Raw genomic sequence first — 23359 nt, 5'->3', positions numbered from 1 at the left:
AAATGACCTTATTTGACTTGAGTTTTCACATGCACTGGCTTAGTTTACATACCCCTTACTTGAAAACCAATGGAGCCTGGAGAAGACAATATCAAAAATTTGTGTCTTAAAGTGAAGGGCGGGGGGGAAGAACCTTTGCTGGTGGAGGATGGCAGAAGGAGAGCAGGAAGGGCCGTGCTGGTGGCACTGAGGGCGTGTGTGGTGTTTGTGAGCGTCCCCAGGACGAGGGGAGAGATGAGAATTTGACTCCCATGTTCCCAGAAGGCTGATTCTTCCTTTTTCCTTTTTCCCCTTTCCTTTCCCCTTTCCTTTCCCCTTTTCCCTTCCCTTTTCCCTTTCCCTTCCCTTTCCTTCTCTTTCCCCTTTTCCCTTTCCTTTTCCCTTTCCTTTTCCCTTTCCTTTTCCCTTTCCTTTTCCCTTTCCTTTTCCCTTTCCTTTTCCCTTTTCCCTTTCCTTTTCCCTTTCCTTTCCCCTTTCCTTTCCCCTTTCCTTTCCCCTTTTTTCTTTTCCCTTTCCCTTCCCCTTTTTTCCTTTTCCCTTTCCTTTTCCCTTTCCTTTTCCCTTTCCTTTTCCCTTTCCTTTTCCCTTTCCTTTTCCCTTTCCTTTTCCCTTTCCTTTTCCCTTTCCTTTTCCCTTTCCTTTTCCCTTTCCTTTTCCCTTTCCTTTTCCCTTTCCTTTCCCCTTTCCTTTCCCCTTTCCTTTCCCCTTTCCTTTCCCCTTTCCTTTCCCCTTTCCTTTCCCCTTTCCTTTCCCCTTTCCTTTCCCCTTTCCTTTCCCCTTTCCTTTCCCCTTTCCTTTCCCCTTTCCTTTCCCCTTTCCTTTCCCCTTTCCTTTCCCCTTTCCTTTCCCCTTTCCTTTCCCCTTTCCTTTCCCCTTTCCTTTCCCCTTTCCTTTCCCCTTTTTTCTTTTCCCTTTCCCTTCCCCTTTTTTCCTTTTCCCTTTCCTTTTCCCTTTCCTTTTCCCTTTCCTTTTCCCTTTCCTTTTCCCTTTCCTTTTCCCTTTCCTTTCCCCTTTCCCTTTCCCCTTTCCCTTTCCCCTTTCCCTTTCCCCTTTCCCTTTCCCCTTTCCCTTTCCCCTTTTTTCCTTTTTCCCTTCCCTTTCCTTCTCTTTCCCCTTTTCCCTTTCTTTTTCCTTTTCCTTTTCCCTTTCCTTCCCCTTTTCCCTTTCCTTTTCCCTTTCCTTTCCCCTCTGATGAAATCCTTTCTTCTGTTCTTTTAGCATGGGTTCAGTATATCGTTCTCTTTTAATACAATCCATCTCATGAAACCCTAAAGTGCCCTTCTGCAGCCCGGGGTGCGGGTGCTGGTCCCGTGCATGTCAGAGCTGCGCAGAGCCGCCCTGAGCGCTGTTTGTGGTTGCCTTGCAGCGAGCCCCACGAGCGCGGCGCCGCTGAGCCTGTCCAACCCCAGCATGCTGCGCACGCACAGCCTGTCCAACGCCGACGGCCCCTACGAGCCCTGCGGCGACGCGCGCCTGCGCAACAGCTCCGTGTCCCTGGACGACAAGAGCCGCACCATGAGCCGCTCCGGCTCCTTCCGCGACGGCTTCGAGGAGGGTCAGTGCGGGCGGCCGTGGCCGCTCCTGCAGACGGGGTTACGCGCTCGCTCTCGGGTGTTCGTGTGTCGTGTCCGTGGTAACAAGGCGGTGTCAGGGCCCAGGACATTGCTCTGGGTGATCCGAGACCCTGGCAAAGAGCGCAAAAACCTTGGCACGGAGTCACAAACACCTGTGCCTTCCATTTCAGCCCATGGAGAAAATTGCCAACTTTGTGTGAGGAGTTACAGGCCACAGGAGTTTGAGTAGAATGATAGTGAATTTGTCACAGGGTGAAAAAGTAGAATTTGGGGGATTTAGTATGGGGGTTCAAGAAGCAACATGGAGGAATCTGGGCATGTCCTGTCCTCCTTCTCCTTCTTGTCCTCCATCTTCTGCTGTGATGGTGACACTTCTGGGTTGGTTTAGGGTACAGACAGACTGTCTGACATAGGTGATGGGCATTGGAAAATTATTGTAAATAAAGCACAGGTAGTTCTTAGTATAAAAAGCCAACACCACCCCAAGGGCAGGGACTGTGCCACAACCCAACCTGCTGGACAGAGCTCAGCAGGTCAGAGAAGGAATGGAACAGATAAAAGCAAATAAACAGCCTTGAAAAATAAGACCAACAAATCTCGACTTCTTCAGTCGCAAGGCTAAGAAAAAAAAGACTTTGTAATACCTTGGGGTCATCTCAACCACAGAAACCCAAAAGCTGTGAGTTTTGCAGTGTTCTTCTAAAAAGCTACCAAATGGCTGTCTTTCTATACAAGGTCTTTTCAGGCTGAACTATCCAATTAAGAAATGACACCTAAATTATTTTCACTTTTAGCCCAGTAAGTAATCATTTGAAATCCGCAGTGTAGACTTTTCTGTGCAATTACAAAATATCACCCAAACTCAGGAAGAGGAAGGAATAAGAAGGTAAAGAAGAAGGACCAGCCTGTGCCCTAAAACTTCCATCTTTTTTTATATATATCTAGGCTTGTCTATTTAGTGCTTCATCACCTTTTCAAATATGTAACCACACCTGATAAAAAGAACCCATGTAAGCGTAATAAGAAAAAGCATTTACCTAGAAATGAATATTTAGTTTGTTTGCTCCTGATCAGGCATCCTTGTAGCTGTAGGAGGAGCAGCTGTGAGCACACATTAAAATCCTCAAGCATTGCACTTTGAGAAGTCAAGCATGGAGGGGCTCATAGGAGACATTTTCAGTGTTAACTCTTTGAGTCCTAAACCTCCTTGCTGGCAAGGGTTGGGAGGAGCTTGGTTGTGCTTCACAGGCCACCCAAGCCTTGATGCTCTTTCCTTCTGGAGACCTGCACTTCCTCAGCACGGTTAGTGCCAGTGCCCCGTGGTTGTTGCTCCCTAGGAACCAGACCTGCATGGCAGCCACCCTTGCAGAAACCTTGGAGAGCTGCAAAGGGCCTTCCTGGACGTTCTGGTTATCCCAGCATGACTGTTTGCCACTGGAGAAGGTAGAAAATAGGTATTGGATGTGTCTCTGGAAAGATTAATTAATTAATTGGTTATTGAATTTAGTCAGTCTAACTTCAGTACATTTTGTTGTGTTTTAGAGGTCTGTGGCTAAGGATTTTTATTAGGGGTTGAAAATTATTAGAATAACGCTACAGGGCTAAAAGCTGGGTCATGGCAGGAATTAACCTTTGTTTGCTGTCAGAAAGCTGAATGTTCATGAACAGCCAAAGGCTGCCACATGCTCAGTCAGTCAGTATAATCTGGGAAGGAATTTGAGTCTCTGTATCTGTGTTGCACTTCAGTAATTTACCAGAAGGACTACTGCAGCAAAATTTACTTGGGTTTCATTGAAGACATCCTCCAAAAAATTGTAGCCTTGGTCTTTTAACTGTGCTCAAGATTGCAGCAAGTCCATTTTGGCACATTGGAGGTTAAACTCTCTCTTGTAGTTCAGAAATTCTTGTCCAGCAGAGAGACTGATTTGGATAAACATTTAATAAGTATTGCATGTTTGAAGACGAACCATTAAAAAAAAAAAGAAAAGGAAACTCTGAAAAGACTTAGGTGAAATGTTCTATGAAGGGCTTTTTATTCATTTGAAAAAAGTAATAAAAAGGAAGTCCAAGAAATATCCATTAAGTTATGGACTTGAAAGTGGTTGGAAAATACCACTTTTGTACCTGAGGATGGAATCTGACCCTACAGGAGACATGCTGAAGATCCCTTTCAGATTCTCCTCAATTTTACACGCCTAAAACTATAATAATATTTTACCATATGGATTGAATGTTTAGGTGTAGTCTCTGTATTTTGTCTTCAGGAGAAAGGTCATCCATCACCTGCTTACCAAGTCCTGCTTATTTCTCAGGGTCTAAGTGGTTCAGTGTTTCTGAATATAGCAGAGGTTTGCCTTCACCTTGAGAGAATAGATTTAAAAGTATTATAGAAATTTAAATCTGTGGTTAATGAACAAAGTGAATTTACACAATCATCCAGTGTCAACGAAGCAAATCCAGGTCTGAAATTAAGCTTACCAACCTACTTCTTAATTATTTCCTAGCACACAGTATTACAAGGCATTTGTTTCTCATTAACCTCCAGGCAGGGCCAGGGTTTATTCTTTCCAGCCTTTTCTCCTCTTGTCTCTGGGTGTGAAGAGCAGTCGTGTTCTCTCACAGCACAGCAGGTGGGTGAGAGGTTGGTCAGCCTTGCAGTAACTCCTGTGGCAGACAGGGCCAGCAGGAGCAGCCTCCAGACTCGCCAGGGCTTCCTGGGGAAAAAGCACAGCACAGAAACTGAGGGCTCTCCTGGCTCTCCAGTTTCCCCACTCTTCCCCAGCAGCTGGGCTGCCGCTGGCTCCACCCTGAGAGAAAAAAAGTGAAATTCTTGATCGTTGGAATATAAATTGTTACTCCTTTTTGTGCTACTGACTGCAACACCAGCCTCCAAGAGAAAAAAAAGTGAAATTCTTGATCGTTGGAATATAAATTGTTACTCCTTTTTGTGCTACTGACTGCAACACCAGTTCTTCTTTCTGCTCTCTGGGCAGATGGTTTCTTTTCTAGCATTAAAAATGGTACATGCTTGCCTGTGCATTTACAGTGCTTTAAAATAATAGCTCCAGAGCAGTTTGGGTTTGTGGGCTGCATGCAGCTGCATGCTGGGTGCAAGAAACAGGAATTGCATCAGGAGCATAACTGCCTTCAGGCTCCTCATTAAATAGCCTTCAAGTAGCCATCTGCAGGTCCTGTAAAAAGAAATTGCACAAGTGTATTAACTCCTCAGTTGTCCTTGAAATGAGAACTCTGAAATTCTGTAACGTTCAGGTGATGCAGGTGAGTCACCATTCCTGTGTCTGTGTGCTCCTTAGGGACATGGCTCGCTGATGGCCTTGGCAGTGCTGGCTTATCTTAGAGGCCTTTTCCAGCCCAAATAAATCTGAGATTCTGTGTGATGCCGGTGTTTCACAAGGCAGGAGTAGGATTCCCAGAGTTATATGTTCTTTCCCTTTTTTCTTATTTTGCATCTTCTCTCCTGTATTAAAGTCCCAGTGTGATCTTAAAAATTGCAGCTGATGCTAACTCTGTGTTGTGTCTGACCAAGTCCATGGTAAAGTTTCTGTTTCCTCTCTGGCAGTTGGTCGGGCTCTTTTTTGGTTACATCTCTATTAGGAAAAGAATTCAACAAGGAAGAACATAGGGAGGCAGACCAGAAAATAATATTATATTCCCTCTGTGAGTCCATTTGTGGACTTGTGCAGAATTGTCTCACTTTGGACTTTCCATCTTGAAAATCTTAAGGGGAAAATGCAAGTAAAGAAAAGTGAGAAGGAGATCTTAGAGCACAGAACATCTGTGATATAAAGTTAAAATAGAAGGGGAAAATGCAGGTAAAGAAAAGTGAGGAGGAGATCTTAAGCACAGAACATCTGTGATATAAAGTTAAAATAGAAGGGGAAAATGCAGGTAAAGAAAAGTGAGGAGGAGATCTTAAGCACAGAACATCTGTGATATAAAGTTAAATTAGAAGGGGAAAATGCAAGTAAAGAAAAGTGAGGAGGAGATCTTAAGCACAGAACATCTGTGATATAAAGTTAAAATAGAAGTCTTCAGCATGGAAAGTGGTGGCTGAAGGGATGTGTGCTGAATTTTTGTTTGTTATGAAGAGATTGGTCATCCATTCCTCCTGTTAGCACAATGGCATGGAGGCACTCCAGGAACTTACTAATTCAGTAGCAGGTCTAACACAACTGCAAAGAATTCCATTTCTGAGCACAAGGGAATTTTTCATTGCAGACAGAATGTGTCAGTGGGTTCAGTTGCAGGTAGGGGAGTTAATGGTAGACAGGTCACAGCCAAAATAATGGTCTGGCTGCAGTTCCCACCGCTGGAATTTCCATCTCTGCTGATTCCCAGAAGGTGCAAAGATGTCCCTGGGGAATAATCTCTGTGTATCTGTCTCCTCTTTTCATTCCTTCAGTAAACATGGGCTGTGCTTGCAGCCAGGGCTGAGCACACCATCAGACAGAGCTGCCTCTGACTCACACCACTTATTTTGTGTTCTTAGTGCAGGACAGTCCTTAATGTGGGACTAGAAAGATCATTTTAATTGAGAATATGATTACCCAGAGAAAGCAAATGGATGTGAGGGGTTTTTTTCACTTTCTTGTGGGTTTTCTAAATTATCTTAAATTCCTTCAGAAGCCAACTTAGACCTTGTTTACTTCTCTTTCCAGTATTGCCTTAGGATATAATGTCAGTGGGAAAGCAGAACCCATTTATTATGAATGTAGAATTGCTCTAGGTAATTAAAGCAAAATGGCAGCTTTTCTAAGCTTTTTTTTTTTTTTTTTTTTTCTGGAGGACTTAATAGAAAGAAAAAAATTATTTTATGCTATTTCATATGATCTGTGTTCAGTTACCTGAATTTTGAATGAAAGTTTCAGTTCAGTACTATTTGTTTCTAAAAATAAAAATAAGGGAAAAGTAATTTTGCATGTTTCAGTAGCAGAAAGAGTAGCTTCAGGTAGTTTTTTCAGTAGTGTAATAGGGAATGAAATGATGCTGTATTTATATGTAAATCCTGATGTAACAGGCATCAGCATGGTAGCAACCTTGAGAATCACAGAATAGTTAGGGTTGGAAGGAACCTCTGAAGATCACCTAGTCATCAGGGTATATGTAGGTCCTTTATTGAATTTAAATGCAAAAATTGCTTGAAATGAATCCTTTTCCAGAAAGTTTTGTAGCTGTGTTTTCACAGTTAATTTTTTATGAGAGAACAAACTTTGCCTTGTTAAAAAAATGTCCTTGCTTTAGAGGAACACCAAGAAACCCTGCAGGGAAAGGGAACGTTGGGCTTGTTAAGCTCCCTTAAGTCAGCAGAAGGAAGATAAGCTGCATTTAGAGGAGAATTCACAGCCCCAAAATTAGACAGTTTTTTTATCCTGGGTCCTCCACGTCTCCTCCTGGAGCTACGCACTGGAGCTGGGTGTTGTGGTTTCCTCAGGACTTTCCCATCTTGGTCGGTTGCTTAAAAATAAAACCAACCAAACCTCAGTCTCACCTAAAAGTGAAGATTAAATACTTGGATTTAATTTTGTAATCCATTCTGCATTTCTTGGGGTTTTTTTTAATCTTGAATAAGCCCTTTTGCAAGAATTTTAATATAAACTATCCAGAGAAATATTTATCTCTGAACAGACCTTCATCAAAACTTCTGTAAACTTTCTTGGCCACACCTAATTTTCCCAAAAAACCAAGTCTTATGAGAGTTTTGAAACAGCTTTACCAAATCTGAGGTTATGGATTGTGTCAGCTGGCAATGCATGCTTCAAACCATACATTATTGGTACAATAATATGGTTAAGTTTATGATGGATGATGAAATTTGTGAAAGTATTTCTACAGCAGATTGGAGGTTTACAGGGGATGATTTATGATGATTCCACCCTGTGGTTAGTGTACTTGAATTCATTGTGTTTATTTTCTTTCCTTCAGTGCATGGTTCTTCTCTCTCTTTGGTGTCCAGTACATCATCTATTTATTCCACAGTGAGTATAATGAAATAAGTGTATATTTATTCATCAAAATTATTGAATTGGCTGGTCTTGCTGTGCTAGTTTGGCCATTCAGGGAGCAGGAGAAAAGCAGTTTTCATTTGACTGTGTTCTGAATGCTAGCTAGGAAAGGAATGTTTATGTTCTTGGAGATGCCTGTGGATATTTAGCACATCAAACACAGACTTCAATGGCCTAAAAGCAGCCATTGATTTTTTGAGTCTATATTGTATGCCATGATAAGTAGGTTTTGCTACAAAGCACCTTAGCTGATATGAGGAGATTTGAACTTTGTTACTTATAGCATCCCAAAATTTGATGAATAAAGTCATCCCATCCTTATATTAATGATTTACTACTAAAGAATCTCCATGATGAGATCACTGGTCAGCAGGCTGAGGTGGAGCCCAAATTCCTTCCTGCAGAAGGAAGTACCTCCAGCAGCCTGTTTTCTTTTTCCTCGAGAGTAAATAAATTAGGAGATGAAATTAGACTGCATATGGATGAGGGAATCCAAAACAGGGAGTTCATATTAGAATTCTTGAAATACAAGAAGATAATTTGCATAAATTTGTCCGGCTGGTTATGTTGTAATATCCTCACATGCTTCCTTTTATTTTCCAGCCTGAAGAGAAGTGCCAGTCAGAGGTAGGAGCACATGCTCTTTGCCAAGCAGAGATGCCACAGTGCATTGTCTGTGCTGCCGTTTCCTTTCTCCTTGCTGTGATGCTCTAAAGTGCTCTCTTGAAACCCTCAGATTCGCAAGCTGCGCAGAGAATTGGATGCATCCCAGGAAAAGGTGTCAGCTCTGACAACTCAGCTGACTGCTAATGTGAGTACATTGAGCTGGAATGCATTTAATGCAACAATTACCACCCAGCTTCTTGAAGTGACAAAAAGATTTCGTGTGTACAACATTCAGTTTGTATTACTGATGTGTGGAAAGAAATAACTGTTTGCATGTGTGGGGCATGTCCAAAAATAGCATCCTCTGCCCTACTGAATTACATAAATTATCTTACACTTTTCTTTAAAAACTGAGCTATAATACTAATTTGCCTTTATACCTGTGTAAGCCATCTTAAGGTCCTGAGAAGATCATTGAGGACAGGGTCTTTTTTTTACAAACAGTGTCTTGCTTTGACATTTGGGTGGGATGAGATACAGATAAAGATTATAATTGGTAGGAATAAAAGTTAATAGAAACTTGGACTGAAAGTTTTGCTTTTTTTGCATTATGCTTTTCTGTTGCATAAAGATGTGGCATGATAAATAATACTGGCGTAAGGGGCTCTGAAAGCTGATTTAAAGTTAAGCCTGAAGAACTGAGATACCTGACTTTTTGTCAGTGTAGGCAATACTTCTGCTTGTTCCTTTCAGGAATTGAGGGATAAGTAATTTAAGACACTCAGGGAAAAAAAAAATACTTGCAATCCAGGAGGTGTTGAGGCAATACTGCATGACCCTGAGCAAGTTTATTTGTGTGTTCTGTGCTGCAAGTCACAGATAGCAGGAATCTGCAGCACAGAAGCTTGCAAGGAAAATAAGCAATTCTAGAGTAAATATGCTGGAGATGAATAGCAGATCAGATCATCCTGACATCCTGGTTTATGGGAGTGAGTAAACATCAGAACCTGTGCTGCTTGAAGGGGACTTCCTTGTCCATCAGCTGAGGGGAGATTCAAGGGGAAATCTGTGCTGTCCACTCCAGGCACCACAGTGCTTCATCCAGCTGGGAAATGGGGCCAGAAACTAGGAACACAGTTATTACAGAGAAGTCACATAGAAGGGCTTTGGCTGAATGAAACCACTTAGTTACTGTCCCAAGGGGAAAAGAAAACAGTTTAAACATCTTTCAAAAGTTAAGTCTTGTAATTGCCTTTCAAATACAAAAGGGATTGGTTTTTCCCCAGAAGATTCTTTTACTTGTGGGAAAGCAGGACCCGATTTTCTTGGATGGGTTTTTAATGGTGTTGTTAAATAACCCAGCTTGTGTCCTTCAAACAAAGGCCCTGTCAGCTGAGCAGCTCCTTTGGCTCTTTATTGCATTCTGCTTGCTGCAGTTCAGGGTCGCTGGGCTGGTGCTCAGCACAGGCTGCTGGCCCAGCTGCTCTGCATCTGCCCAGCAATTCCTGTGTGCTTACTGCCACTCTCTTAGTGTACACTCCTCCTGGATGCTTTTGTTTAGATTGGGGTCATTTGGGTTTTTGTGGGTTTTTCTTGTGGGCATTTCTCAGACAAAAACCAAAAAAAACAAAACCAACAAAGCATATAATATATTATTTTGATAATACTCCATTTTTGCTTAGTTCACTTTGCTAAAACTTTACAGTGTTTTATTCATGCGATTTAAACTCCTTAGACTTGAGGCGGCCCCTGATCTCCCTGATCTGTCCATAAATTGGCAGCAGAGATGTTGCTATAACTGTCCCAGTATTAAATTTCAGTCTTTAGCCACCTCTTTCCAGAGAACATCCTTTTTCCATGTAAAAGGCAAGGTCTGTTCCCAAAAAGATTGAGACTAACAAATGCTATTAGTTAAGACACTTGGACATTTCCTTTAGATATGATTCCTTTTAAAAAAGGCACTTAAAACTTTGACAATTCAAATTAATCTCTTCAGTTTACAGGTTTTTTCCTGAGTTTCCTTGCATAGACACTGCAGTTGTTGGTGCTTCTCAAGCTATCAAGGGCATGAATTTGAAAACATTTTGCTCCCACTATAGAAAATGAAGATTACATTTTTTCCTTAGCTCACTGAATGATTTCAAGATAGGAATAACTGCAAGATCCAGTTTTGAAAGAGCAACTGGTTTTTAAGGCTCAGGTCAAAGCATTAAGGGTTTGTATCTGTTACTAATCCATGCACTCCTGCTTGCCCATTTATTTTTTGCTTTTGAAAAGTATTGCTGAGGATCCCTGAATATCAGCTTTGTTGTTCCCTGTTCGTCCTCCCCAACAGAAGCTGTGCACTCTGTGTTTTTAAAATAAATATTTAGATTTTCCTACGTGTGTAGTGTTAGGTTTTGAATTACTTTTTGCCATTTTCTCACAGTCTCAGCTCTGCTTATTTTCATAGGGGCTGATGGGAATGAGAGCTGCACATCCCCATGTTATTGTACTGCTCATGTTTGTTTTCATTGTGAATGTGAGAACAGTTATTTAGGATAAGTCAACTGTGTGCTGCTGCTGAATGAGTCTGGAATAGCTCTGTGAAAGGTTTTGCTATTCTGTATTTTTTAGGTGAGAAAATATCTCTTGCTGCTTGGAAAGATTTCACCGTTTTACTTGTTGTTGTGCATGTAGAATTATTTTTAATAGATAAATGAAGCTATATTTTAATTGTTAGTATAGATTATTATGGCTAGTGAGACAAATACATATTGAAATACCCCTGTGATCAGTTATGTATACATATGAATACCCATAAAACAGTGTCATGTCATGGCTGTAGAAATACAGTTTCTTACATTGTTTTCCATCTTTCCAATCTACTTTTCCTTCCTTTTGCTTCTCAGTCATTTTCAGTTCCTAGCTGATGTCTTTCATGTAACAGACACTGTTCTCCATGCTTCTTGGGAGAAGAATGTAGAATCTTTTTCTAAAAAAGCACTTTTTTTTTTTTCTTTCCTTGGGAAAGGAAAAGAGGGCAATTGGCCAAGCAGCAGGAATTTTGGATGATATGCAGCAAGCTGACCTTGGCTGGAAGCAAGGTGTGCTCAGATATTGGAGTTAGATGCAGGTGCATCATCTGGCAAAGCATCTGTTCCCCTGGTGGGATAAACACAGTGAGAACCTCCACCCCCATGGCTGCCAACATCTTTTTGCCTTAAATATCCACAAAGGAAAATACTGATTTAGCTGGAGGGAAATTTCTGCCTGACCCTTCTCTGTACACACACTGTTTTATTGCTGGCAAGCATTTCCATAATGTGCGCTCTACTCGTGTGCCCTTTTCTAAGCTGTGTTGTTTTCTGTGCACCTCTGACACAACAAACAGTGCCATGCACTGGGTGGCCTGATTAAATACCTGCAGAAATCCTCCTTCTTGGGGGAAGAGAACTCACTCCTCCTGTGTGCTTTGGTTTCAGGCTCACCTGGTGGCAGCGTTTGAGCAGAGCCTGGGGAACATGACCATCCGACTGCAGAGCCTGACCATGACAGCAGAGCAGAAGGCAAGCTCCAAAAGCGTTTGGAAGCCCTGATTTCTGTTTCCAGCATTGTTGCCCATGCTCCTTCTGTGGTTGTGGGGGGGAAAAAAGTCACAAACATAAGTCAATTTGACTTAGCTCCCTCATTTGTGGTGACAGAGTAAAATGTGAAAAATAGTTTGTATAAAACACTCATTTTCTGCACTGGGATTTTGTGGCAACTGATCAGGTTATTCCTGTTGGTTGTTGCTTTGGACACAGGTGTTCAGCATTGCATATTTCTGTAATATATTCCATCCCAATGCATCCATACATGGGCATGTTTGAAAGAAACACTAAGAAGAATACTTACAAGACTGGCAGCATTGTGTTTTTAGACAGTATGCTTGAATAGACATTATTTCTGCATTACACCATATGTGCATTTTTTTGGTATCATAATACCTAAGCTGTTTTGCACCCTGCTGAGGGTGTGCTTCCCCAGGTATCCCAAACCTCATTTTCACCTCCTTGTACATATATATTACATAAATTCACTATGAATTATCAAAAGTTAGGTGGAAAAAACAGCTTCTTTGGTGTTCTTCTCCTGTGCACTATCATATGGTTTTTTCCTTTATTCAAGGACTCGGAACTGAATGAGTTAAGGAAGACAATTGAACTGCTGAAGAAACAAAATGCTGCTGCTCAGGCTGCCATCAATGGAGTCATCAACACACCTGAGCTCAACTGCAAAGGTGAGAGACAAGCACCACATAGAGAGGCTCCAGGGCTCTGGGTAATACTGATGTAACCATCAGAGTTACCCAGAGACCAGAGTAACCCACTCATTTACACTGTCATAAACTGCTGAAGGAAAGGTTTGAAGCATCTCCGATTTTAATGTCATCACAAGAAACAAGGATTTGAAATCCACAATCCATCCATTGGGATAAGGGCTTGTCAGAGTCCCGGTTTCCCAAAATGCAGCTTCAGGATTGCATTATTGAAGGCAGTGATCACATTTCCTAGCTGATTGTGACTGCCTGCATTGCTGCCCAGGCCCTGGCGCTGCCCAGCCCGCGGAGCTGCGGATCCGCAGGCAGCACTCGTCAGACAGCGTGTCCAGCATCAACAGTGCCACCAGCCACTCCAGCGTGGGCAGCAACATCGACAGCGACTCCAAGAAGAAGAAGAGGAAGAACTGGGTGAGTAGGTTGTAGGAGACTGTGAGGTTTTTGTGAAATGGTCAGGACATGCACGGTGTGACCGTGCTCTCAGGGGTCTGAGGATGAGGGAAGAGATGAGGATCTGACTCTGTGTTTCACAAGGCTGATTTATTATTTTATGATATATATTACATTAAAACTATGCTAAAAGAGTAGAGAAAGGAGAAGAAAGGGTTTCATCAGAAGGCTGGCTAAGAATAGAATAAGAAGGAATGAATAACAAAGCTTCTGTCTCAGAGAGTCCGAGCCAGCTGACGGTGATTGGCCATTAATTAGCAACAACCACATGAGCCAATCCCAGAGGCACCTATTGCATTCCACAGCAGCAGATAATCAATGTTTACATTTTGGTCCTGAGGCCTCTCAGCTTCTCAGGAGACAAAATCCTGAGGAAAGGATTGTCATAAAAGATGTCTGTGACAGCACAGTGAAATGCAGCTCCCTCCTGCCTCGTGCAGCAGGTTAGCACAAGGACTGTGCCCTGCTTAAATCCTGGGTAAACTCTCCTGTGAAGGCTTTACTGAGTTGTAAGTGATGTATACCCTTGTGCTGACTCTGCGTAGGATGGAATTTTAGCTTGACAGCTGTAAAAGATCAGGTCTGGCCAATAGGGTGTCCAGTCCCTTAAGGAAAATGTGACATCTGTCATTAAAGAAAAACAGACTCACAAGAGAAGATCATTCTTGTGGCTTTTCTTTTGTTTTTACATCGTAGGGCTTTCTTATAAGTGAACATATTAAACAGTTTAAGAACTCTTTGTCCAGAATTAACTTGGACTGCTAAGAATAATATAAAAAATACTTATCTTTAAAAATTTTTCGTGATGGACATCTCTTTTGGAAGTTTTTGCATTACTTACCTGTCCTTTCCCGTTTCTCCCTCTTTGCTCCTCATGTACTATGTGCAAGGTACCCTGTACTGGAGGAAAGGTACATTATCTTCAACTCCGTTTTCAATTAGAGCATAACTGCCTTAGTGACCTAGTCTGACTGTAGTCTGGACTGAAGTCCCTAGATCCTTTATTGTAGTCAGTAAAACAATCCCCCCCTTTCTTCCCACTGGATTTAAATCTCCCTCGATCTCTTGGGTGTACAGACAAATCTGTCGAGATGCAAAATGTGGTTAGAGCTGGTAAAAGCTATTTGCTCAGTATTCTCTCAGAAATGTTGATGAAACTCCTGAACTGTAAGAAAGAGATTCTTGAACAAATTCTTGGTTTTATTTCTGTCTTATCTCAGAGGTTTCATTGTGGTATCTCTTGGTATTGCCAGCTGCTTCACAGAAGAAGCATTTCCACTCTGCCCCTTAAATAATTGGTAGAATGGAAACAACATCTTGTCCAAATCCTTCTCGTCCTGTACATTAGTATATAGACAAAATAAATTGCTGTAGCTTGTAAATTTCTAGCAACCCTTAGTTTGTGACACAAAACTTTTGTAGTCATTAAGTCTTGGTTAAGATAAACACTTTTAAAATTCTTGTTTAGCTTCTGGTTTTTGTTACTGTAACCTAGTGGATATGGTCTTACATCAGCCCACATTTCTCACTCATCAGATAACTATTTTTGAAGAAGATTAAGGGAACATGCTTTTCATTATAAAGTCATATAAATAAAGTTTTCATGAAGTAGAAGAAACAGGACAGTATTTTTGTGTTGTTATTAAAACTGAGTGCATCATTGCTGTGAAATGAAGATTGGAAATTTAAAACACTACAACAAAGAATATGTGAGTTGAATCTGATTCACACATTCTTTATTCCACCAGTGCTGAGGGAGCTCTCAGCCAAGCTCTTTGTGTTCTGTGTAGAAGCAATGCAGATGTGCATTCAGAGCTGAAACATCAGAGTTTCAGCATTTCTCATTGTGGGAATCTTTGACTGGCTTAGAAAGCTGTTCTCAGCTCATATTAAGCCAGCCTATGTACGTATGCAGATTTTGCAATGGCATTAAAAGTGTACATGGAGAATCCTGAGGGGGAGGGGAACCACGAGGATCATCAAGTCCAGACCTTGATTCCATGGGGGTTTAACTTTTAGGGCTCCCTAAAAGTGAAACTACATATCTAAGAACGTTGTCCAAATGCTTCTGAACACTACCTGTTGAATTGTAACTTTGGGGTCACAGCAGTTTATAATGATTTGAATATTAATTCTTGTTAGGAAAATGGCAGTCACATTCCTAAAGGTTATTTTAGTTGCAGGTAGGTAGAGAAGTTACAGTTTTTTCACGTGGTTAAATACCTGTTCCTGCAAGGAAAAATACATTATTAACTTGGCTCTTAGCCAAAGCACTCTGCCTGAGCTAAGGAGAAAATGTAATTTAAATAGTTAAAGACTTTGGCTCTAGTGTCTTCCTCAGGTAATGCAAAACAATGGCTGTATGTGGTTTGAGACACCTGGTTTTGGAAAATACAGGGTTCTGGTTTTAAAGCAACTGTTTGTCTTTGTTAATCATTGGTCATGTTTGTCTCAGAAACCCAAAACTTCCTTATCAGTGGCTTTATCTGTTAAAACATGTCTTTTTTCCTTCCCCCACTTCCTTTTGCTTGCACTTGTCGCGGCAGGTCAATGAGGTAAGGAGGACGTTCTTTGAACTGCACAGCTAACCCCATTGACACCACTAACCCTGCAGCAGCACTAACCTGGCATTAGCCTGGCCCATGCCAGTGCTGCAGGCTGGCACCACGCTGCTGCAGAGCTTGCTGCCCTCAACACAGCTTGCTGTCATGTAGCTCTTAAAAAATAGGAAGCACCCATAGCCACTCCTATTGACCTTATTAATCTGATAAAATAGTTAAGGAAAAAAAAAGCCTTTTTTGTTTTTCACCCATGTTACTGTGTATGTGAGTATGGCTGTAGCATCTGGAGTATTTGCATGTTGAAAGTTTTTACTCTGTGGCTTTTTTTGTCTGGTTTCACTCTTAATGATGGACCTGCTGCTGTGGTCTTTTGTTTTTGTTCCAGTTACGCAGCTCCTTCAAGCAAGCTTTTGGGAAAAAGAAATCTCCCAAGTCAGCATCTTCTCATTCAGACATTGAGGAGATGACTGATTCCTCCTTACCTTCCTCACCAAAGCTACCACACCACAACACCACTGTTTCAACACCGCTGCTGAGAGCTTCCCATTCCAATTCCCTGTAAGTGATTTTTTTGCAATTTTTAGACAGAAAACGACATGAAAAGCATCTTGCTGCACTGGGAGAGGAAAGGCAGAGGACAGAAATGCTGAATTCATGTGTTCAGAGATTTAAAGATGCATGAGCTGACTCCCAACCCAGTACCTTTCCATTAGTGTCCAGGAAGCCAAAAATCATTTTGTCAGTACTGGAATGTAAATATTTCACTGGGTTGCACTCTCAGCAGAATGTACTGAGTATCAAGGATATTTATAACCAGGGTGACCTTGAGGTGCCAAATTAATTGGATCTCTTGCTGTTAATTAAACAAACCAGGTCAAATCTGGGATTTGGTTTCTCGTGTCTAAACACAGGACATACTGTATTCATCTGCCATGATAAGTTCTCAATTCTATTGACAAATTGAGATAAAGGAAAGGAAATCACACAGTGTGGGTTAGTGATACAGGTGAACTCATCTGACTGCTTGTGCCTGGTGGGTGGAGATGACCCACTCCTCCTTCCTTCTGTAGCTTCCCAGCCACCTGTGCCTGGTCCTTTCCATGGCCACCTGTGAAATGCAGTTCAACAATTCCCTTTCCAGGCTGTTTTCAGTGTGAGCTCACATTTTAGAATGTACATGGGAAATTTAGTGAAGCAGCTTTTATGTGAATTTCATCAGTAGCTTTGTCACTTGAGCAGGATAAATAAATACAGAAAGCTGTAATTAGCACACAGCCTCCTGGCCTTGGGAGGTCGTGCAGAGCTTCCAGCCTGATCTCAGAACAAATGCATTGGAGTAGTTCCCCTGCACTTGTTTTCACATGAAGAAGTGAAAACAATAGCAATAGTTTCCAGCTGTATAGCAGTGATGAAATGTCAGTAGCAGGAGATAATCCCCCATGATTTTTGTTTCAAAGCTTCCTCTGTCTCCTGAGCCTAACTCAGAGTGTTTCTGGTGACTACAGCAAGTTGTGCTTTACAGCTCTCAGCCCAGCAAATTGTCAAATGGTGATCCCATCTGTCATCAGCCAAAATGCTGTGTGGGTACATCTCACCTTGCTGTGGAAGCCAAAATTATAAACATGAACAAAGAGTAAATATGTGAACTGGGGAAAGGATAGAGCACAAGTAAAACTGGTGTGCCTTGGCTTATTGGCTTTTTGGTGGGGAAAACATCTCTCATGAAACTGATTTAGGGAGAGACATGTTAGGTAAAATGTCCCTTAAAGCATGCAGCTGTGTGGTTGATCTTTATACAGATACAGTTGGAAATGTGCTGAAATGTTGTTACTCACTCTGTTTTGGTTTTGGTTTTTTTTTGTGGGCGGAGGGCAGAAAAATGCCACCAAAATTTTTTTAAGCGTAAATTCTTTAAAGCAAGCAGGAATTTGTCATGCTTGAATAGGTGTAGAGTTCCAAAGCCCTCCAGAGCAGTTCAGGGAAACCCAGCTGTGCACACCTGGTGAGCTTTAAATCTGTCTGTGAACTCATCAATCTCCAACCAACTGCTGTTAAATGCCTGCACCCCTTTAATTTATTTAGATTTTGGCTTTAGAAGTTTTCCTTTATAGCAACTACTGTAAAAAAAAATGAAGACTGTCCAATAGTAGGTGATTTCAGAGAATTCTGTTTCAGATGCTGATTGAAAAATTAAGCCTCAGACATCTTTGTTTCATCAGACTCTAAAATTTCCATGGCCTGTTTAATATCTGACTTAATTCAATAAGCCAAAACTGCTACCTGCTTCAAGCAGAATAAAAAGAATGAGTCGTCTTCTGCTAATAAATCCCGGAGAAGCAGCAGAAGGCCAAAACTGTGCCAGAACTGCTATCCTGCTTCAAGCAGAATAAAAGCAGCTCCTCTTGTGCTCCTGAATGCTGGAGGAGCAGCAGCAGGAGAGGAAGGTGTGTGTGTGTTGGTGTCGTGCAGCATTTCGGAGTGCACGGACAGCGAGGCCGAGACGGTGCTGCAGCTGCGCAACGAGCTGCGCGACAAGGAGATGAAGCTGACCGACATCCGCCTGGAGGCGCTCAGCTCTGCCCACCAGCTGGACCAGCTGCGCGAGGCCATGAACAGGATGCAGGTGAGGGGCAGCCCCCAGACCTGCAGCCTGGGCCGGGCTTACACCTTCCCTGAAAGGCAGCTTGAGCGCCTGACATCGCTGCCCTGGGCGGCGGCTGTTCCAGCCCCGGGACAGCGTTTGGGGACAGCGTTTGGGGGACAGCGTTTTGTTGGCTGTCAAAATCACAGGATCACAGAATAATGAGGTTGGAAGAGACCTTTAAGATCATCGAGTCCAACCTCTGCCCTAACACTCACCCAGACTATAGCACCAAGTGCCATGGCCAGGCTTTTTTTAAACACATCCAGAGGTGGAGATTCTACCACCTCCCTAGGAAGACCATTCCAGTACTTGGTTATTCTTTCAGTGAAAAATTTTTTCCTGATATCCAACCTATCCCTTCCCTGCTGTAGCTTGAGATTGTGTCCTCTGGTTCTGTCAGACCAACCCCACCTGTCTGCAGCCTCCCTTCAGGAAGGTGTAGAGAGCAATAAGGTCACCCCTGAGCCTCCTCTTCTCCAGGCTGAGCAGCCCCAGCTCCCTCAGGGGTTCCTCACAGGGTTTGTGTTCCCAGCCCCTCTCATCCTCCTTGCCCCCTCTGGATGTGCTCGAGCATCTCAACATCCCTCCCAAACCGAGGGCCCAGAGCTGGGCACAGCACTCCAGGTGCAGCCTCAGCAGTGCCCAGTGCAGGGGCAGAGTGACCTCCCTGCTCCTGCTGGCCACACCATTCCTGATCCAGGCCAGGATGTTTCCATCCTCTCTGCCTTGAGGTCATTGCATTTCAGTGTTAGTGAATTCCCACATACTGAGGTATTTTAGGATACTTTGAAGAGTTTCACAGAACAGACATTTTAATAATTAAAATCCTTCATTAAAACATGATGGAAACAGCCTTTCTGCTGAACTGCCCTTTATTCTTAAGTTTCTGATGTTGCTGTCTTATGATTGTGTTTTCACTTTGACTTGTCTCTCGCAGAGCGAGATTGAGAAGCTGAAAGCAGAGAACGATCGGCTGAAGTCTGAAAACCACGGCAGCTGCAGCAGGGCTCAGTCTCAGGTTTCCATCTCCTCCTCTCCCAGACACTCCGTGGGTCTCTCTCAACACAGCCTGAACCTCACGGAGTCAAGCAGTCTCGGTGAGCTTAATGAGGGGTGCTGGGGCAGGTTTCATCCTGCACTTGGAAGGCTTGGGTTGGTTAGCCATGGAAAAATGAGAGCGTGAGGATTATTCACAGCTGAGGTGTGGAAATATGTCACGAGCTGGCACAGAGCCCTCTTTCAAATATCATCGTAGGTCTGCTACACCCTCGGTCAGAGCTGTCCAATTATGACCTCAGCTCTGAAAAGTCCTGTTTAAAGCCATTTAATGGTGCACATTTGCCAGGGGATATATCATAGGAAGGAAAATACAGAGTAACTGGCTAATAATTTTCACCTTCCCTTTTTGAGAGGGATATGTGGCGGGGAAGGCAGTCAGCCTGGTTCCTGTGTTTTACCTGGGGCACGTGAAGCCCGGGCGTGTTGTGTTGGACTGCAGTAAACCAGAGCAGTCCCCATGGTAAGTGAGCTCCAGCTGTGAGGCTGCTGATGTTCCCTGCCCGCAGACATGCTCCTGGATGACCCTGGAGACGGCTCTGCCCGCAAGGAGGGAGGCAGGCACGTCAAAATAGTCGTCAGCTTCCAGGACGAGATGAAATGGAAGGAGGTGAGTTGTGTTTCACCCCCAGCTTTGGAATGTAGGTGACTGCAGAATGGGTGAGGGAACTCAAGTTTGCAGAGCACTTTCAAGGTTTTTTCAGGAAAATGGTTCATTTGTGTGTTGATAGTGATAGAGAGGGCATTTGGCTACCTCCACTTCCCTGGAGCTGCTGAGAGGGACCAAAATGCCAGAAGCACCAATCTTATGGGAGAACTTGACAAATCCAAACTGGGAGAGCTATACCATATCATTCTAGTTCAAGTTGTCCCCTCTGGCACAAGTGCCCTGTTTAGAATGACGTCTTCCAGATGTTTTCCATCCACAAGTACATGAAAGAATCCTAAATACCCAAAAAAATTGCAAATAATGCAAAGTTTCATCTTGTCTCATGTGTTTAACGTGCTTGAATGTATTACACAGTCCTTGACAAGCAATGGCCTTGCTATCTCACATTTTTGAGCACCTGTTAAAGTGTGTTTAAGAAGTAACTTCATGTCTTCCTGAGGGATGGGCAAAAATCTGAATGATCAGAAATAAAATGGACTCAGCTGCTCTTTCCATTAAATACCTATTTTGCATTAATTATTATAACCCTGGATAAATAGTAAAACTGGTGCTGATTGACTGCAATCACAGCAAGTTTTAGTAACACTTCAAATCTTATGATAGAAATTAGTTTTCTCTTCAGTTAGTGTTTCACAGTGATTGTAGCTGTAGAAAAACAGAAAAAATGTATTTATTCTGATTTCTATTATCTGCCTTTAAAATCCCTTACAAAATGCAAAATTCTGTGATACATCAAATATAAAATATAAGGATAAAGTCTTTTTGTGTATTACTAGAGCCATGTATACATTAGAGCCATGTATTGTTTATCTATATATATAGGTTTCTGTGCCCACAGCAGAATTTCTGAAAATAAATAGGATAAACCTAGCAAATGTAACATCTTTGATTGTGAAGTTATGGAAGAATGAACTTGACATCTACTTTTCTGTCTAGAATATTCCTAAGAGACTTTCTGTCTCTTTGCTAAACTGTAATTCTCTCAGAGATTTTTAGTTTTTCATGAATTGATTAATAAATACCTTTAACTTAACATCACAGCCACCTGAGTATTGTTTAGATTTGTGACTCCAATACTGTAGAAAACGTTTATCATGTGTAAAGAATTCCATATTCCCTTCAGAATTCAGCATATGGAGCAGTAAGGATGCACCATCATTGAGAAGCAAAAGGGGAGGGGGCAGGGAAGCCAGCGCTTTAATTGCATTAACCACACTTGTCTGACAGAGTTATCCTGTGCCTGCAGGACTCCAGGCCTCGCTCCTTCCTCATAGGCTGCATTGGGGTCAGTGGCAAGACCAAGTGGGATGTGCTGGACGGGGTTGTGAGGCGCCTGTTCAAGGTCAGTGCTGCAGAGCCTGTGAGCTCCAGTTCTCCTGGGGGTTCTGGTGTGCCAGGCTGGCTGAGCTGGGTGCACTGAGCACTGTCCCAGCAGAGAGCAGGCCCCGGAGCTGCTGACTGAGGTCCCCTGCCCCAGAGCTGCCTTTGTCCCCGAGCAAGGCGCTCCTGTCCGGGTAGCTCAGTCCCTCCTGGGACACAGTGCCCAAACAGCCAGGCTGCTCACAGCCACTGCTGCCTTAGCAAGCCCAGTGGATTTCAGCTCTCTCAGGATTCCAGCTCCTGCCTGCTAAGGCTCCTGTGGGCTAGGGGGAGAAGCAGACATGAGAGAGGAGAAGAAAAGGTCCTGGTGTTCCACAGCGATGGTTTATGGAGGGGTCTGTGAAGGGTCCCAGTGACGGCTCTTATTCTGCCAAGTGGGCTAAACAGCCCCTTTTTGTAGGGTATAGGGGGATCCAAACTTGTCCTATAGGGGAAAATGACCTGTGGGGTTACAGAGATAAGCTGGAGTCCAAAATACAGAATACAGGGGCTTATTTCTATCCCATCATGACCCAGCAACTCCTACCGTTAAGTCTCAGCCCTCCACGGAGCCTTAGGCAATTCTGTGGGGCCTGCTGCCCTGACCTCGTGTGTCCCTTTTCCCCCAGGAGTACATCATCCACGTGGATCCCCTGAGCCAGCTGGGGCTGAACTCAGACAGCGTTCTGGGCTACAGCATCGGGGACATCAGGCGCACCAGCAGCGCCGAGACCCCCGAGCTGCTGCCCTGTGGCTACCTGGTGGGGGACAGCAACACCATCTCAGTCACCATCAAAGGTAAGCTCGCCTGGCCTGCCTGCTGTGCTGCTCTCTGCTCACTTTTACCAGTCAGGAAACTCAGAGGAGCGGAGATTCTTTATTGCGCTGCTTTTTCCTGTTCCTACCGTTTGTTTACTTCCTGCTGTTTTATTTGATAAAGCCAGCACTTGGGGCATGCTAAGTCTGTAATTTCAGCAAGTTTTCAACCCATAACTCTAGGGAAAATGACACAGATCTTCAGTTGTCCTGGAGACCTCACATCACAAAGGATGCAGTGGAGCTGTTTGGGCAGCAAAGTGCTTTCAAAATGAGTCAAGCCTCAAAATTTCATTGGCTCTTTGTCACAGCTATAGTTACTATTTCCTTCATGCAGGATTAAAAAAAAAAAATAGATCTTGACTCATTTGCTTGATTAGTCTTACTGAAGGGTCCCTCCTTAAGTACCAGGAAGGAGGGAGCCCAAATTTTATGAAACTCCGTAAAATCCGGATTTCTCAAAATGTATGGTTTTTAGAATTCCCATTGATTTTATTCTGTAAGACTGATAAAAATTTAGTATTTGTGTTTCTCCTTTCGTTTCTCAGGGAATAACTTTTCTATGAAAATTATGCTATGAAACTTAAGTTCGGGGTAAAACCCTCAACTGCTGCATTTTGACCATATATCAGTTTGCTCAAAGTTAGACCTGTGAAATCTGCAGACAGATTAGAGAGCAGTGCCAAACATTCTTCAGATCAACTTTGAAATTTGATTGAAAGCAGATTTTTGAATATTGGTGTAAAAACCAGGTTTCCTTGTATAGCAAAGCAGTGGGCAGGAAGACAAAATAAACTGAAATACATCAATTTACTGAGGCTTGACATGAACCCAGGATATTCTGCTTATATAAAATGCATTGTCCAGTCATAAACCCTAACTGAAATATTGCATAAGGTCTAACTGTGTCTGTAAAGCTGCAGTTTGAGTTTATATTTAACTTGCACTGACTTGACATGTGCCTTGAATGTTCACAAGTGATAACACTTTTCAATAAAATAGAAATGTGTTTAATCAATTTATGGAAAATCACTTACATATACCTTTGAGATATAAAGCTGCCTATATAAATATTTAATGTTTCTAGTAACCACTGAGGTGCAAACATTTCTCTGGGTGATCTGCCAACTTCCCTTCCTGCTGTTTATTTTGAAGCACTGTGTATTTTCCCTAAGCCAATTCTGCCTAAAGTGACTGCTGACATAGCATAAATGCTTATCAGTATGAGTTTTCTGTTAGAGGAGATAACTATCAGCATACAGAGGAGGAGTTTAATTACAAGCATTTGGGAAAGCAGGGG

General features: G+C 42.7%; 1 protein-coding gene across 11 annotated transcripts in view; it reads left to right on the top strand.

Moving 5' to 3' along the window:
- NAV2 (neuron navigator 2) overlaps positions 1 to 23359 on the top strand; it is a 370655-nt gene that overhangs the window by 336488 nt on the left and 10808 nt on the right. For all 11 annotated transcript variants that reach the window (XM_074543924.1, XM_074543920.1, XM_074543916.1 and 8 more), the window contains 13 exons: positions 1367 to 1555; positions 7518 to 7570; positions 8201 to 8224; positions 8334 to 8408; positions 11668 to 11751; positions 12353 to 12464; positions 12769 to 12914; positions 15900 to 16072; positions 17984 to 18137; positions 19096 to 19255; positions 19724 to 19824; positions 21131 to 21226; positions 21873 to 22041. In XM_074543924.1, coding sequence (XP_074400025.1) covers positions 1367 to 1555; positions 7518 to 7570; positions 8201 to 8224; positions 8334 to 8408; positions 11668 to 11751; positions 12353 to 12464; positions 12769 to 12914; positions 15900 to 16072; positions 17984 to 18137; positions 19096 to 19255; positions 19724 to 19824; positions 21131 to 21226; positions 21873 to 22041 — 1536 coding nt within the window. The remainder of the gene's footprint in view (positions 1 to 1366; positions 1556 to 7517; positions 7571 to 8200; positions 8225 to 8333; positions 8409 to 11667; positions 11752 to 12352; positions 12465 to 12768; positions 12915 to 15899; positions 16073 to 17983; positions 18138 to 19095; positions 19256 to 19723; positions 19825 to 21130; positions 21227 to 21872; positions 22042 to 23359) is intronic.

Source organism: Zonotrichia albicollis, chromosome 6 (assembly GCF_047830755.1).
Source record: "Zonotrichia albicollis isolate bZonAlb1 chromosome 6, bZonAlb1.hap1, whole genome shotgun sequence".
In the NCBI taxonomy this organism is placed as follows: domain Eukaryota; kingdom Metazoa; phylum Chordata; class Aves; order Passeriformes; family Passerellidae; genus Zonotrichia; species Zonotrichia albicollis.
This window is presented reverse-complemented; position numbering and strand designations above follow the sequence as displayed.